Source organism: Hydra vulgaris, chromosome 02, assembly GCF_038396675.1.
Source record: "Hydra vulgaris chromosome 02, alternate assembly HydraT2T_AEP".
NCBI classification, from domain to species: domain Eukaryota; kingdom Metazoa; phylum Cnidaria; class Hydrozoa; order Anthoathecata; family Hydridae; genus Hydra; species Hydra vulgaris.
Genome location: NC_088921.1, coordinates 68,669,382 through 68,685,083, shown reverse-complemented (window position 1 = coordinate 68,685,083; position 15,702 = coordinate 68,669,382). Strand labels below are relative to the sequence as shown.

The window sequence follows — 15,702 nt, the reverse complement described above, 5'->3', positions numbered from 1 at the left end:
ACAGAGTTTGTTCTGATCAAGGTTCTGAGCCCTTATTATTTCTGATTTATGTTAACAATTTCCATGAAGTCTCAAAATTAACAACTATAATGTTTGCTGATGATACAAACCTATTCCTATCTAATAATAACATCAATAAAATTTTTTATGATATGAACATTGAACTAACAAAAATATCAGACTGGTTCAAGTCAAATAAACTTTCACTCAACATTGATAAAACTAAATGGATTTTCTTTCATCCACAATTTAAAAAACATTTACTTCCAAGTAATTTGCCTCTTCTTCATATTGATAATATTTAAATAAAAAGAGTAATTTTTACAAATTTCTTAAGTATCATTGAAGATGAAAATCTATCATGGAAGAATCACATCGGACATTTATGCAACAAAATTGCAAAAGGCATTGGAGTTTTATATAAAGCAAGAAGTGTTTTAAACAAACATTCATTAACTCAACTATATTACTCTTTTATACACTGTCATATTAATTATGCTAATATTGCATGGGGTAGTACCCATAAAAGTAAATTAAAGCCACTTTATTGTCAGCAGAAGCATATTACACGTCTTATAAATTTCAAAAATCGTTTTACTCACTCAAGGCCACTCTTATTTAACATGAATGTTTTTAATATATATCAAGTAAATCACGGTGCATAGGAACATACTCTAAGACCTTGCAACACATCCCCAGAGATTTTATTTTTGATTATCATTAGGAAACATTTCCTCGTTCAAAAAATGTAAACGACAACTTTTTTTAGTGGGGGCCTGGCGAGAAAACACACATTTTAGGGCAGTGCCCAGGAATTTTGTTGTTCAAGATAGGTAGCTAATAAGCATGGGGCATACTCAAATTTTTAGTATGTTGATACTGGTAGCAAATGAGGATGACTTGCAAAAAATTAAGGTAATTGAAGCTAAACCAACCCCGCCCCGATCCCTAACTGCCCCCTTCCTAGAACTACGTCTCCTTTAATCGTAAATTTTTTTTTTGTTCTATCATAAAGTAGATCAAAATTCATCGACAGACTTCAAATTTCATCAAAAAATCTCTTTTCGTTTAAGATTTATAACAATGCAAAGCCTAAAATTACCCCCTGAAATAACCTTAAATGGCCTCAACTTTTACACGAAAAATTTTTTTTTGATGTCATTTGAAATCTGTCGATGAACTTTTATCTAGTTTAATATAAAACAAGCAAAAAGTTGAAAAGTGTTTTTTGGAACCATACCCTGGGGAGGGCTATAAGGGGTCGAGAAAGGTTTGCTACAATTATTTATTATAGTAAAAAAAAAAACTCTGATTTTTATGGTTACATTATGATTGATATTTTAAATTTCAAAGTCATACTAAACGTTTGTTCATAGGAGATTTAACACTTTACTTTTTACAAACTACATTCCTGCAAATAGAAAGCTACTTTAAAAGTGCTTGTAGTTGTAAGCAACAACCGCGTTTTTCAGCGCCTCTATATAGTTTGGGCTGTGCTCTCCAACTTTTCTCATTCGCCAAAACTGATTGAAATCCTGATGAATGGATTCGAGAGCTTGTTCAGTCCAGTAACCTAAGCCTATAGAACAGTAGAAGTACAAAAGAAATGCAAGTTTATTTAATAAATATTCGTCGTAAATTATGCAAATTTTACGATTCAACTGTTGAAATAGAGTATTTAATTACTAAGATTATAAGTTATTTTTAATCAAATTTAAAAGTTATTTATCATACCAAAGACTCCACCTTTCATGTTGATAAATTCAATAACATGTTGCTCAATTACGTGTACCTTCAAAGGAATTGTAGCCCTTAGATTTCTATAGCTCGTAGAGAACTCCTCTAGATCTTTAACATACGTGGAGCTTAATGATTTTCCAAAACAATCATGGACTATTTTTTCAAAATCTCTAAGTACCTTAATATATTTGGCAGCGGAAACTCCAAGACTAAACTCTTGAAAAAACAGTTCAAAGCTGTCTATGTTTTTAAGCAATTTATGACAAGCATTGCCTTTCAAACGATGCTGCTCTTGGTAGGACACTCTGCAGATGTTTATTTAAGACAGATATTGATTAAAAAACTGTAACCCACACTCCTTGTTTTCAAATAAATTTTTTTCAATCTCTTTTAAAATTTTGTCTACAACACCTAGCAGTATATGTAGTCCAGGAATATTTACAAGTTCTAGTATTTTTTTGTTTTTGTTGCCTGTTAATAAAGGGGAGTTAACAACATTAGTGTATTTTTTAGCTTTTTTTAAATTCGCACCATCAGCCATCCATTGGTCGTACAATGTACACAAAGACTCTAGAGTATAATGATCAGCTTTTTGAAAGTCAGGAGATGACGTCATGCAATACGGACAAGGGTGTTTTGATGTTGCAGTTTGTTTTCCAACCATTTGAAGCAAAATCTTTAGATCCTCAGATACTGTGTAATCTAAGGATGAAATGTTTAGCTTATCCAATATTAACCGCAAGTTATGGTATTTTTCGTTCAATGAAGACAAAATGGCCAATATAATAGTTTTGTGGACGCTTGAGTGGACAGTGAGTTGCTTCGGACCAAAGGTTTTCAAAACTAAGGTGTTCTCTGAGTCATTTGTGCTGAAATCTTTGATAGAGCTGGACAGAACTTTTCCTTGCGTTGTTGGGGATGTTGATTTTACAATGGCAGTCAAATTCTTTTGTCTTTCTAATTTCGTACAGGGATGTGGAATTCCCTGTCCCACTTGGGCATAACAATGTCGGCAAACTAGTCTTTCTGCAGGTTTATTTGAAACATCTTCAGCGCCTTGATAAACAAGCTTTCCCGAAACACAATCAACCATTGGGGCCAATATTATATCCATTTTTGATTTGCGCCCATTTTCACAAATAAAACATTCACATTTTTTCCCTCTAATAACTCTGGTATTCAGTTCTAAATTTTATAGTACTTGTATGACAACTATAATAACTAAAATAGCGAAACTAAATTTTAAATGAAGTAAATTAAACATCAATATAGTTATAATTACCTTCATAACACGGCCGCATAATGAAGTAAGAATCAGTCCCTGCAAGCTTTTTTCTACATTATGAGCAAAGCATGGTAGGAAGGTCAGGATTATCCGCTGAATAATCTTTCCAGAATATAGTTTTGATAAGGTTTGAGTAGTCATTTTTCTTTTTATTTAGATTTAAATAAGTTGTTTCAGGGTTATATCAATCAAATGTCAATATAATGCCTATAAACACATGTCAATATAATGGCTAAAAACATGCTTTCAGTTCGAATATCAACGCGTGCAAAGAGTTATTATGCAACTGTTAACAATTAGCAACTGCTAACTTTAACTAATTATTAATAATTAAAGGTTGCTTTGCTTTGTTTTTATTTCAATAAAAATGTAAATAGAAAGTAATAAAAATTACTTATCCGTCTGTAAATTTTAATGTTAAACAAAAATTTTTAAAAACTTTAAAAATTAAAATTGATAAATCTATCACAAATATTTCTGAAAATCTAAATTTGGGGCATGGGCATGATTTTGTGGTGTTCGAGAAATTCCCCAAATCCCCCCTAGGGTGTGGTTCCAAAAAACACTTTTCAACTTTTTGCTTGTTTTATATTAAACTAGATAAAAGTTCATCGACAGATTTCAAATGACATCAAAAAAAATTTTTCGTTTAAAAGTTGAGACCATTTAAGGTTATTTCAGGGGGTAATTTTAGGCTTTGCATTGTTATAAATCTTAAACGAAAAGAGATTTTTTGATGAAATTTGAAATCTGTCGATGAATTTTGATCTACTTTATGATAGAACAAAAAAAAAATTTATGATTAAAGGAGCGTAGTTCTAGGAAGGGGGCAGTTAGGGATCGGGGCGGGGTTGGTTTAGCTTCAATTACCTTAATTTTTTGCAAGTCATCCTCATTTGCTACCAGTATCAACATACTAAAAATTTGAGTATGCCCCATGCTTATTAGCTACCTATCTTGAACAACAAAATTCCTGGGCACTGCCCTAAAATGTGTGTTTTCTCGCCAGGCCCCCACTAAAAAAAGTTGTCGTTTACATTTTTTGAATGAGGAAATGTTTCCTAATGATAATTAAAATAAAATCTCTGGGGATGTGTTACAAGGTCTTAGAGTATGTTCCTATGCACCGTGAAATGTTTATAATGTTCTTTGTTTTATGTTTAAATGTAAAACCAACTCATCTCCAGCTTCCTTTTTTGATTTATATTCTTTAAAAGAAAAAAATAAATATTCTTTAAGAAATAACAAAATAAATAAACAACCAAAATTTCAAACAAACTTTGGTAAATTTTGCATTTCTTTTTGTGGAGCTTTTTTATGGAACCAAATGATTTTAAAAAATTTTGATTTTTCTCATGAATGGAATTATTATATGTTCAAAAGAAAACTAAAAAAAGTAATTTTCTCAATTGAAAATATTTTTATATACTTTTAATTGTACCCAGTTTTGTCATCACTCATTTATATTTTACTTTTATACAATATTGATTTAAAGTTTATGTGAGAAACTATATTTAAACACCATTATTTGAATTTTGTTAAAAGTTGCACTGACATTATTTGTACAGTAGTCATTTATTATTTACTTGTTTACTTTAATTTTTATTTTAATTCGTAATATTTGTAAATAATTTGCATCACGAACGGAAAAGTTTAAAATTTGTATTTATTTAATTTATTTATATTTACTAAGTTCAAAGTTCTTCAACAGCGGTTCTCGGTGACAAGACCTGTTTGGTCTTCTTTGAGTATCCGTGTTCTTTATCTTTATTCTTTATTTTTATTTATTTTTAACAATTTCTTTGCATGTAATTTTTCTTATTGATATGTTTGTAAATATTGTGTTAAATATTGTAATAAAGAACACAAAAAAAAAAAAAAAAATCATTTTTGTTCGGCTTAGTTAAAGTTAATATTTCTCAATCAAATATAAACTATATATAAGATACTTTTATAAACTCGTACTATATAATACATAATATACATTTATAATATATATTTTACAAACGCAATATGATTTATTTTTAATACTTAAATTGTATTGCGTTTGTCTAATCACTGTAAAACGTTCTTTTTTCTAGTATTTTGCTTGCTCTATTATTATATTCATATTATAAAGATAATTTTAGAGTAAACAAACTACTAGGAAGAAAACTGGTTTACAGTGGTTGGTCAAACGCAATATGATTTAAGTACTACAAATAAAATATACAAGTGCAAACTTTGAGCAAATTTATATTATTACGTTTTCAGGTAAATCTTCAAAACAATTTGAAAAAACACATCCAGATTGGAACCCAACACTTAAAATGGGCTATAAAAGCAAAAGTTTAAATAGCGAAAGATTCATTAGAATAAAAAAGCGACAACATTAATCAGGAGTTATGAAATCGGATAAAATAATAACTAATGAAGGCTGCAATGATATCCCTACTGATAGTGGCATCAATATTAACGGAAATACTATAGATAATGATGAAATTGATTATCGACATCTCAGCAAACATGATTAAATCGCTTGAAAATAAATTGTTAGAAAAAGATTATCTGATTTACAAGTTAAATAAAGAACTAAGTCTTAATAAAATTGGAACTATAGAATGGTTCGCTACCAATAACAAAGTGACATTTTATAATGGATTAACAAATATTAAAATGCTCATGACTTTGTATGACTTCATATGAAGTGATATACCCTATGCATCGAGATCGGTGTTGTCAAAGTTTAGCAAATTGACTTTGTCTTTGATGAGATTACGTCTTAATTTAACCTTAAAGACCTTGCTTATCGTTTTGAAGTTAGTAACCCAATCGTTTCTTCTGTATTTATTGAACTAACAGATGTCTTATCTATTTATTTATGCTAACTCATAAAATGGCCTGCACGTGAGCAGATATGGAAAACTACACCTAATTGTTTTCGGAAACATTTTGGTACAAAAGTGGTTGTAACAATTGATTGTTTTGAAGTTTTTACGCATAAACCTACAAACTTTTTAGCCAGAGCACAAACGTTTTCAAGTTACAAGCATTACAACACAGTGAAGTTTTTGATCGGTGTTACTCCACAAGGTGTTATTAGTTTTATTTCAAAGGCATGGGGAGATAGAACTAGTGATAAGCATCTCTTTGAAAATTGTAAAATTCTTAATAACCTGTTACCTAGGGATATTGTAATGGCTGATAGAGGTTTCAATATTGAAGAATCTGTTGCTGTTTATTGTGCGTCAGTGAAAATACCAGCTTTTACTAAAAGAAAACGACAACTTGACTCAATTGATGTAGAACAAACATGTCATATTGCATCAATTAGAATTCATGTAGAACGAGTAATTAGAAATCTTAAAAATAAGTATACCATATTACAAGATGTTTTACCATTAGATTACTTTATAAGAACAGATAACAGTGATTATTCAACAATTGATAAAATTGCAATTGTGTCATGTGGTCTAACAAATATGTGTGATTCTGTTATTCCAGTTGACTAAAGTTGACTAGTTTTTCAGTTTTATACAATTTATTTAGTTTTGTAAATTTTATTTATAATTTTTTTAAACAAAGCCACTGCTTTTAACTTAAACTCGAATATTAACTCCTAGAAGAAGCTTAAATGATGCCTGATGCTTCATATTTTTGATGCCTTAAGCTTCATAATAAGTTGTTATAAAAATAAAATAAAACAATGAAATGAACTTTTTTAAATTAAAATAGTTCTAAATAGGTTTGCTAAAATAAACTATTACAAAAGTAATTCTTCTGATATGCAATAGCTGCTCTTCTATATCCTCCAAAATGAAAGTTTTTTATTATTTTTTAGTAGAAAGATGTTTACAATCTGAACATACCCTTTTCTTCTATGGTTTATTATTTAAGTTTAAACATTTTTTTTACATTGAAACAGTTCGCCATCTTCTTTTCCATTGCAATAACAATTTTGTATACTTATATTTAAATGTACATTTTCTTCATCTAACTTTCGTGTGAAATACTTAGCCACTAGTTCTGGGAGTATTACACATTTAAACTTTATTTCACACTCTTTAATAATATCTTCCCATAACTTTTTATCAGGGAAAATGCGTTCTATGTAGTAATCTTTTTCTGTGTAAATAAAGAAATCACAATACTTTTTTTTGCATAAGTTTAGGGTAAGAGGCGCCTTTGTGCCAGATTAATATTAGCGCCCTTACCTGAACTGAACCCCAATGTCAAAAACTATGACTTGTTATAAATTTAATCATTAAAGTATTTCCAATGAATTATTTTATTTTATAAAATAATTACATGTTATATAATACGATAATATACAGGTTATATACATACAATATACAATACTAAATCAAAGCAATCAATAAAATTTGCTTGTCTCGAACATATATTAAGAATTATATTACTTTATAATTATTCATCACTCAAAAATCAAAATACTTTTTACATATTTACTCTTCTAGCTTTAGCAGCTTCAAAGTTCTTTATGAGATCGTTAATATCTATGGTATCCAAAGTATCGCTTTCTATAGATATTATGGATAAGTCCGTTAATCGTTCTTCTTTCATGGTAGACCGTAAATAGTTTTTAATTAGTTTTAACTTAGCAATAGACACAGGTATTGTTAAAAAAATGCGTAATACAATAGTTATATTCGGGAAGATCTCATTTAATGCATTTTTATAAATGTAATTTAAAACCTCGTGAGGAGACAAGTTAGATTTTATAAAAAATTGAGGGTTTTTTAATTCTTCGTTTAGAGCTATACCATTAATATCTTCATCGTTTAAGTTTGCATCGTCGGTTAATTTTATATGCAAATCTTTTTCAATAAATCCTCATTATCCCGTTGTTTTAGTTGGTTGATGTTGTGTATTATTTTAAAATCTTCGTTGTGTTGTTGCAATTATTGAAATCGTTCTGAAATTGACGATATAGTGGTGTCCAGAATCGCGAAGTAGAAAGTAATTTTAAAATCATGTTTTGCATAGTTCACTGTATCATCTGATGCTTTGTAATCGAATAACTTCCTTTTTTTTTCGCTTCCGAGTTTCAGGAAAATCTGGCTCAATATCAAGTTCTCTAGCTTTAACCAATGCAGACGTTATAAGTTCTTCAAATTTCTCATCAGTTCTAAGACTTTTTAAGTTGTTCAAAATTGAATTAAGATTTTCTGTTACTAATTGTAAATCGAATGTGGGCTTTTGCATTATTTTGCTGACAATATTGACAAGATTCAATATATCATACCAAATTGAGGCGGAACAAAAAAATTTAAAAGAAGAAATTTTTGAAGTTATATTATTTGCTTGAGCTCTAGAATCCATGTCTTTTGTGTGGTCATTAGTGATATCTAATAGAGCTTGATAAATTTCTGACATATACACTTTTAGAGTTTCCGAATTTCCCATCTAGTTGCAGAAAGTGGTTTTAGGGTTAGGTTTTTAACGTATTTTTTTAATACATCCCACCGTTTCACACTGGTTGAAAAATAATTATATAGTTCTTGAATCACACTAAAAAAGTTTATCGTCTCTGAAATGATGCGACTAAAATGAAATTTTAGCCGCATCGTTCACTACTAAATTTAATGAATGAGCAGCGCATGGAACAAAAGAAGCTCGTAAATTTATTTCAAGAATTTTTTGTTGGTGTCCATTATGTCTCCCACACATATTGGCTCCGTTATCGTACGACTCTCCGCGTAAATCTGATATATTATTGTTCATTAATTTCAAATGGTTAATGATGAACTCGAATAAACCTACACCGATTGTGTCAGTTACACTTTGGAATCCTAGAAAATGCTCACGTATTTCTGCAACATTTCTAGATTTATTGTGATAAACAAATCTTATGACAATGGTTGACTGTTCAGTATGGCTTATGTCTGGTGTTGTATCAAGAATGATTGAATAATATTTTGAAGAGTGGAGCATTTCTAAAATCTTTTTCTTAATAGCATCACCTATAATGCTAATTATTTCGTTTTGAATCTGATCACCTAAATAATGACTAATATTCTTTTTCTCAGACATTTGAACGCGATGTAAATGTTCAGACATTATTGGATCGAATTTAACTATGGTTTCTATTAATTTCAAAAAGTTTCCATTGTCGTTTTGAAAAAGATTTTTAGATGAACCTCTAAATGCCAAGCATTGTCTTGATAAATACTGTATTATATGAATAATTCGTTTCACGACCGATCGCCAATATTTTTTTTCGGTTTCGTAGAGTCGTTGTTGCATTGCATCAATTGTACATTTTTATTTTAGTGACATTCTCAATTCGCTATATTTTGAACTGTTTTTTATGTGCCCAACACTAATTTCGGGAACATTTAATATGTGGCTTAAGTGTTGCCAATCGTGACAACCACTAGTAAGTTGTGTAGTATTGTCAGACATTAATTTGCAAAAGTAACAAAATACTGAATTATGAGTTTTCTAATAAAGCAAATAACTCCTACAAATTTTTTCCCCGTTTGATAAAGTTCGATAATAATAATTATCAGAAAATTTACGTCCAGACTCATTTTTTGGCAAGTCTTTCAAAATTAATTGCTTAGGATCATTTTCTAATAAACAACCTCTTAATCTTATATTAATTTGTTTTGCCCAAGTAGCCGGATCGCTAAAATCAATTTTTTCGGAATCGGAATCGATTTTATTAATTTCTTTATTTATGGAGACACCAGAAGAAGAACTTGTTGTTTCGGGATTCAGATCTTGATTTTCTTCCGCTGCAGTCGTAATAGGATTAACAGTTTTAAAGTTAAAATCAATTTTTTCGGATTCGGAATCGATTTCATTATTTTCTTTTGATTCGTTTTCTATTGTAGAGTTTGTAGATACACCAAAAGAACTTTGTGTTTCGAGATTTAGGTTTTGATTTTCTTCCGTTGCAGTCGTAGTATTGTAAATTATACTTACGTTGAAATTTTATAATGAATGCCTGATGAAAATCAATAAATATTTGTTTTACACAGAAGAAAAATGCAAAATTTTGAAACATATGGCCTAAAGAAATTATATAGAAATTCTATAGAATGTTTATTAATTTCTATAGAAATTGCTATAAAACTTTTTTTTCTATAAAAAAAAAGAAGAAAAAAAGTTCTATAGGAATTTCTATAGAAATTAACAGAGATTCTATAGAAGTTCTTTAGATTTCTATAGAAATTCTATAGGCCATATGTTTCAAAAGTTTATAGAAATTCTATAGAACTTTTTTTCCTGGGGTGGTGGTCTTGACTAGACGTAAACATCATAAATGAACATATATGTTACATTTTACGCAAACGTCGCACATGAACATATGTGTGTATATGTAAAATGCCGCGCGCCGCGGTGACGTCTTTATCAAACGAAGTTGAGCGATCTACACCGATCGCATCGCACGAAGTCACGAGTGCGCTTTCATAGCGTAGTAAAATAAGGTATACGTTGCGCCCGCGTTTCCAGTATCTCTCTAATAAATCCATATATGTCACTTTTTATTTTATATTATTTAATTTTTTTATATTTAATTTTAATTTCTTTTATTTAGTGAGGTGGCGCCGAGTAAAAGAGGCGCCTGACGGCGCCTTTTTCACTTGGCGCCCTTATGCGGGGCACAATATGAACAACCGTACGCGGCGGCCCTGTATATATATATATATATATATATATATATATATATATATATATATATATATATATATATATATATATATATATATATGTATATATGTATATATATATATATATATATATATATATATATATATATATATATATATATATATATATATATATATATATATATATATATATATATATATATATATATATATATATATATATATATATATATATATATATATATATATATATATATATATATATTAGTAGAAAATCACTTAACAAAAATTTTTTTCATTTTACACTGTGTTTTATCAACAAAGACTCATCGGAAATGAATGATAAAATAATAAAACTTCAATTTATACAAAAATTAAATTACAGGAAGTCGCTAATGTCTTAACTACTGTAAATTTTTACACATTTGTGGAATTTGCTGACACTATTGTAAAAAGAATTCTTTAGAAATGATTACTCATGCTTTTTGAAAATGTTTTTTTTAAAAGGGTATTTAATGTAAATATTATTTGAACTCATTTATTTTTATAGTTTTTTAAGAGAAACTTATTTACGCGCCTACATTTAGAAATTAATTCCGATTTTTTTTTTTTTCGATGAAACACAGTGTAAAGTGAAATAAAATTTTGTTAAGTGATTTTCTACTAATATATAATTGCTCTGATATATATATATATATATATATATATATATATATATATATATATATATATATATATATATATATATATATATATATATATATATATATATATATATATATATATATATATATATACATTTATATCAATAGTTCTATAGATTGTTGCATTTGGGAAGTACGGAAGGAAAAAAATGATTCTTACGCCAACAAATACGTCACTTTTAATTACTTTTGACTTTCGTCCAACATTTGCGAGTTGTCAGAAAGTAAAAACCATTAATTTAATTACAAATTAATCGTTTTTAAAAAACCCGCAAAAACGCATATATATATATATATATATATATATATATATATATATATATATATATATATATATATATATATATATATATATATATATATACAACCCTTAGATGTTGTCCGAAAGTTTTTTCCATATTTTGTTGACAAAAATTAAAAATTAAAATGCAAGACCGGAATTTTTTTTTTTTAATAATGATAGACTGCCCGCCCCAACCAAACCCTCAGTCGATGTAGCAGCACTCCCTTGCGGGTCAGGCTATTTGTCAGTCGATGTAGCAGCACTCCCTTGCGAGTCAGGCTATTTGTCAGTCGATGTAGCAGCACTCCCTTGCGAGTCAGGCTATAAGATAGTCGATGTAGCAACACTCCGCGCATGATTTACAGTAAAAAAAATAAAAATAAAAACATTGTTTATATTGTTAAAAACATTCAAAATGTTATAAAAACATTCAGAATGTTTTTAAAAACATTCTGGTCAATTAAATTAGCGTTTTTGTGGTTTTTTTAAAAAACGATTAATTTGTAATTAAATTAATGGTTTTTACTTTCGTCCAACACGGAAATGTTGGACGAAAGTCAAAAGTAATTAAAAGTGACGTATGTGTTGGCGTAAGAATCACTTTTTTCCTTCCGCTCTTCCTAAAGCCAACAAACTATAGAACTATATATATATATATATATATATATATATATATATATATATATATATATATATATATATATATATATATATATACAATGAACGTTAATTTATGATAAAAAGAGAGTTACTTGTCCAAAACCTAAGCTTAGTGGAATAATTTTTTTTATATTTGAATGAGGAGGGTTGCATACCTAGTTTTCCATAATTCATTTGGTCTGTAATTTAATTAATGATTCAGCCAAGATTTGTATTACCTGAGCTTCATAAGTACGTAAGATAAATGAATTAATATATATATATATATATATATATATATATATATATATATATATATATATATATATATATATATATATATAAATATATATGTATATATTTATAAAATTAAGCCTTGTTCTTAGAAGAGAATTTCGTGAAGTTGATGTTAAAACAATCTTTCGTTTTGGTAATCCCTTGATCAATATACTTTGCCAAAACAAGTCTAAACTGCCTTCGAATAGTCATCCAGAAGTACCAACTTAATTGCACATGTAGTGCATATTATATTGGTGAAACAAGAAAAAAGATTTCCACACGAATTCAAGAACATAAAAATAATGTTACAAAAGCCATCTGGGAAAAAGAACATCTGGAACAGTAAAAAAAAAGTTGTTACAAAACCCAACTGGAAAAAAGAACATCTGGAATAGTAGAACATTTACAATACTGTAATGGTAAAATAAACTGGGAAAACCCTAAAACACTTTCTTTTATTATAAACAACTACAAAAGAAAAATTTGTGAGACCATTGAAATACAACGTGTACAGTGTTCAAAATCTAAAGAAAACGTTTTAAATCGTGACCATGGCAATTTAGTGATGACTCACTATTGGAAATTATTTTTTGTAAAATAAAAAAATGTTGAATATCTGACGTTGCAATGACATCATTTGGTTACGTTCATTAAAAATTCGCGATTCTTTTGTAACCCAACATGTTTCTAAAGCAACACACATCAGACAAAATCAAAATCCTTCTACAATAGACCTATTATTTACGTCTGATAAAAACATGATTTCCTTTTTAACTCATCTAGCACCCATTGGCAAAAGTCATCATCAACTACTCTACTTTACTGTGTCAATTGAATCTATTGTAAATATACCGCCATACCGTACAAAACATTTATACACAAAAGGGAACTATGACAAAATTACTGAAGGCCTTGCAAATATTAAACTCTGTCCAACATCCAACTCAGACGAACTATGGAGTATCTTTTTCAATAAACTTAAAACTAGTATCAACAATAATATACCAAAATCTAACTTTAAAAATATAAAACGCTTGAAATGGACTTTCAAATAATCAATTTAAACTTAAACGAGAGAAATATCGTCAATATATATTGAACAGAAATGATGAAACATATAATGAGTACCACATTTCACGAAACAAAACTAAAGCAGCGTGCAGAAAAGCAATTATTGAATTTGAAAAAAAACTTGTTACAGACATAGACCAAAATCCAAAAGCATTATACTCATATGTCAAATCAAAAAGAAAAAAAAAAGAAGCTTTCCCTGACATCCAATACAATAGTATTGTTGCAACTACTGATCTAGATAAAGCTCATCTATTCAATAGTTATTTTGCTAATACTTTTTCAAACAAAAAAATAATAGCAATAACACCATTTAACCTAACATATAAAAATGTAAACCCACTGACAAACAATATTGAGCTAAGTCCAGAAATTATCAAAACATACCTCAAAAGTCTAAACTTATCTAAATCGCCAGGTCCTGATGAATTACACCCAATAATATTTAAGAAAACTTGCTTTCAAATATCTAAACATTTATCTACTATTTTTAACAATGTCCTTGAGAGTGGATCAATACCCCAAATATGGAAAGACGCAACAATTACACCCATATTCAAAAAAGGAGACAGATCAAAAGCACTTAATTATAGACCTATCAGTATAACTTGTACTTCAATGAAAATCTTTGAAAAAATTATAAAAAATCATATTATGACACGCCTAATTAACAATAACTTATTAAGTCCACACCAATATGGATTTTGTCCAGATCATTCCTGCTTTACTAACCTTTTAACTGTAATTAATTATTGGACATCATCACTTGATAATAATATTCCCATCAACAACATTTATCTCGATTTTGAAAAAGTTTTTGACAAAGTTCCACATAAACTTCTTATTTCTAAACTAATAGCTTATGACATAAATGGATCAATACTATATTGGATTGAAAAGTTTTTGAAAAACCGTAGACAAAGAGTTATTGCTAATGGTAATCCAGAAAAAAATATAAAAGTAAACATTAAACCCACAAATTGTGAACGAGATTAAGGTGTTCACATAGATTCGAACTTATTGTTTTCTAAACACACAACTATTCACGTCAACTAAGCCACACAAGTTATAAGAATAATAAAAAGAACATTTTTCGCCATATCCAGATTTATTATCCTTTAAAAAACTATTTTCAGCTCTAGTCCGCCCTCACTTACAATACTGTGGATCAATCTGTAACCCTGGATTTCTCATAGACAAACGGCAAATAGAAAATGTGTTAAGAAGAGCTTCGAAACGAATTAATGGATTATATGATCTATCGTATGAACAAAGATTGTTGGCGTTAAATGTGACAACTATAAAATACAGGCTACTTCGTGCAGACCTAATCAACGTCTATAAATGGTACAAAAATAACAATAGTGATAGAAGTCTTTTTGAAATAGATATTAGAGTGATGTCATCTGCACGGCCGTTATATTGATTATTGTAATTACGGACTATTAAGTAGTTAATCTGAGTTGTAATAGCACGCGTGTCAATATGGCCGCTTCTTAATAAAAATATATAGATTATATATTTAGTTAGTATTTATTCCTCCATTATGACTAACCCCAACTAAACAGGTTATGGATTCAGCACGCTTCCTCTGCGTGGAGGGAAGTGCTGTGGAGGGAAGCGATGGATGAAGAAATAAAATCATTAAATGAAATCATTACGTACACCCTCACTACTTTGCCAAATGGTAAGAACCTAATAGGAGTTAGATGGATTTACATGAAAATCTAATCGTACACCAAATGGATACAAAAAGTGCACATTTACATGCTTTAATAGAATATAAAATTTATGTCTCTCAACCACCTGGCTATAAACAAGCCAATAGTGAATTAATTTGGAAGTTGAATATGGTTTTAAACAAAATGGGAGAAACTGGAACAAATTATTAAAAGATTGTCTTATTGAAATGAGTTTTACTCAATCTGAATCCAACCCATGTGTTTTTATATACAATAAAAATCATTCAAAAATTATTAGTGATTATTTGGGTTGATGATATTATTATAGTCACCAGTTCCACTAAAGCCATGAACTATTTTAAAGAAAAACTTAACCAAAAATTTAAAATGAAAGATTTAGGAA

At 28.8% G+C, this 15,702-nt stretch overlaps 2 protein-coding genes across 2 annotated transcripts; both read right to left on the bottom strand.

Annotated features, from left to right (window-relative positions):
- Positions 1-8,566: 8,566 nt before the first annotated feature.
- Positions 8,567-9,082, bottom strand: LOC136076259 (zinc finger MYM-type protein 1-like). Its single transcript, XM_065789733.1, has one exon. The coding sequence runs from the start codon at positions 9,080-9,082 to the stop codon at positions 8,567-8,569; it is 516 nt and encodes a 171-aa protein (XP_065645805.1).
- Positions 9,083-9,466: 384 nt separating this feature from the next.
- On the bottom strand, positions 9,467-12,462 carry LOC136076258 (zinc finger MYM-type protein 5-like). Its single transcript, XM_065789732.1, has 2 exons — positions 12,444-12,462; positions 9,467-9,852 (listed from the first exon to the last, which is right to left on the bottom strand). Exons 1-2 carry the CDS (start codon positions 12,460-12,462, stop codon positions 9,467-9,469), a joined length of 405 nt encoding a protein of 134 aa, XP_065645804.1.
- Between the last annotated feature and the right edge of the window lie 3,240 nt (positions 12,463-15,702).

What these genes read in the sequence shown, in the direction of transcription:
- LOC136076259 (XM_065789733.1), bottom strand. Translation starts at nt 9,082, where the DNA reads ATGTCTGAACATTTACATCGCGTTCAAATGTCTGAGAAAAAGAATATT.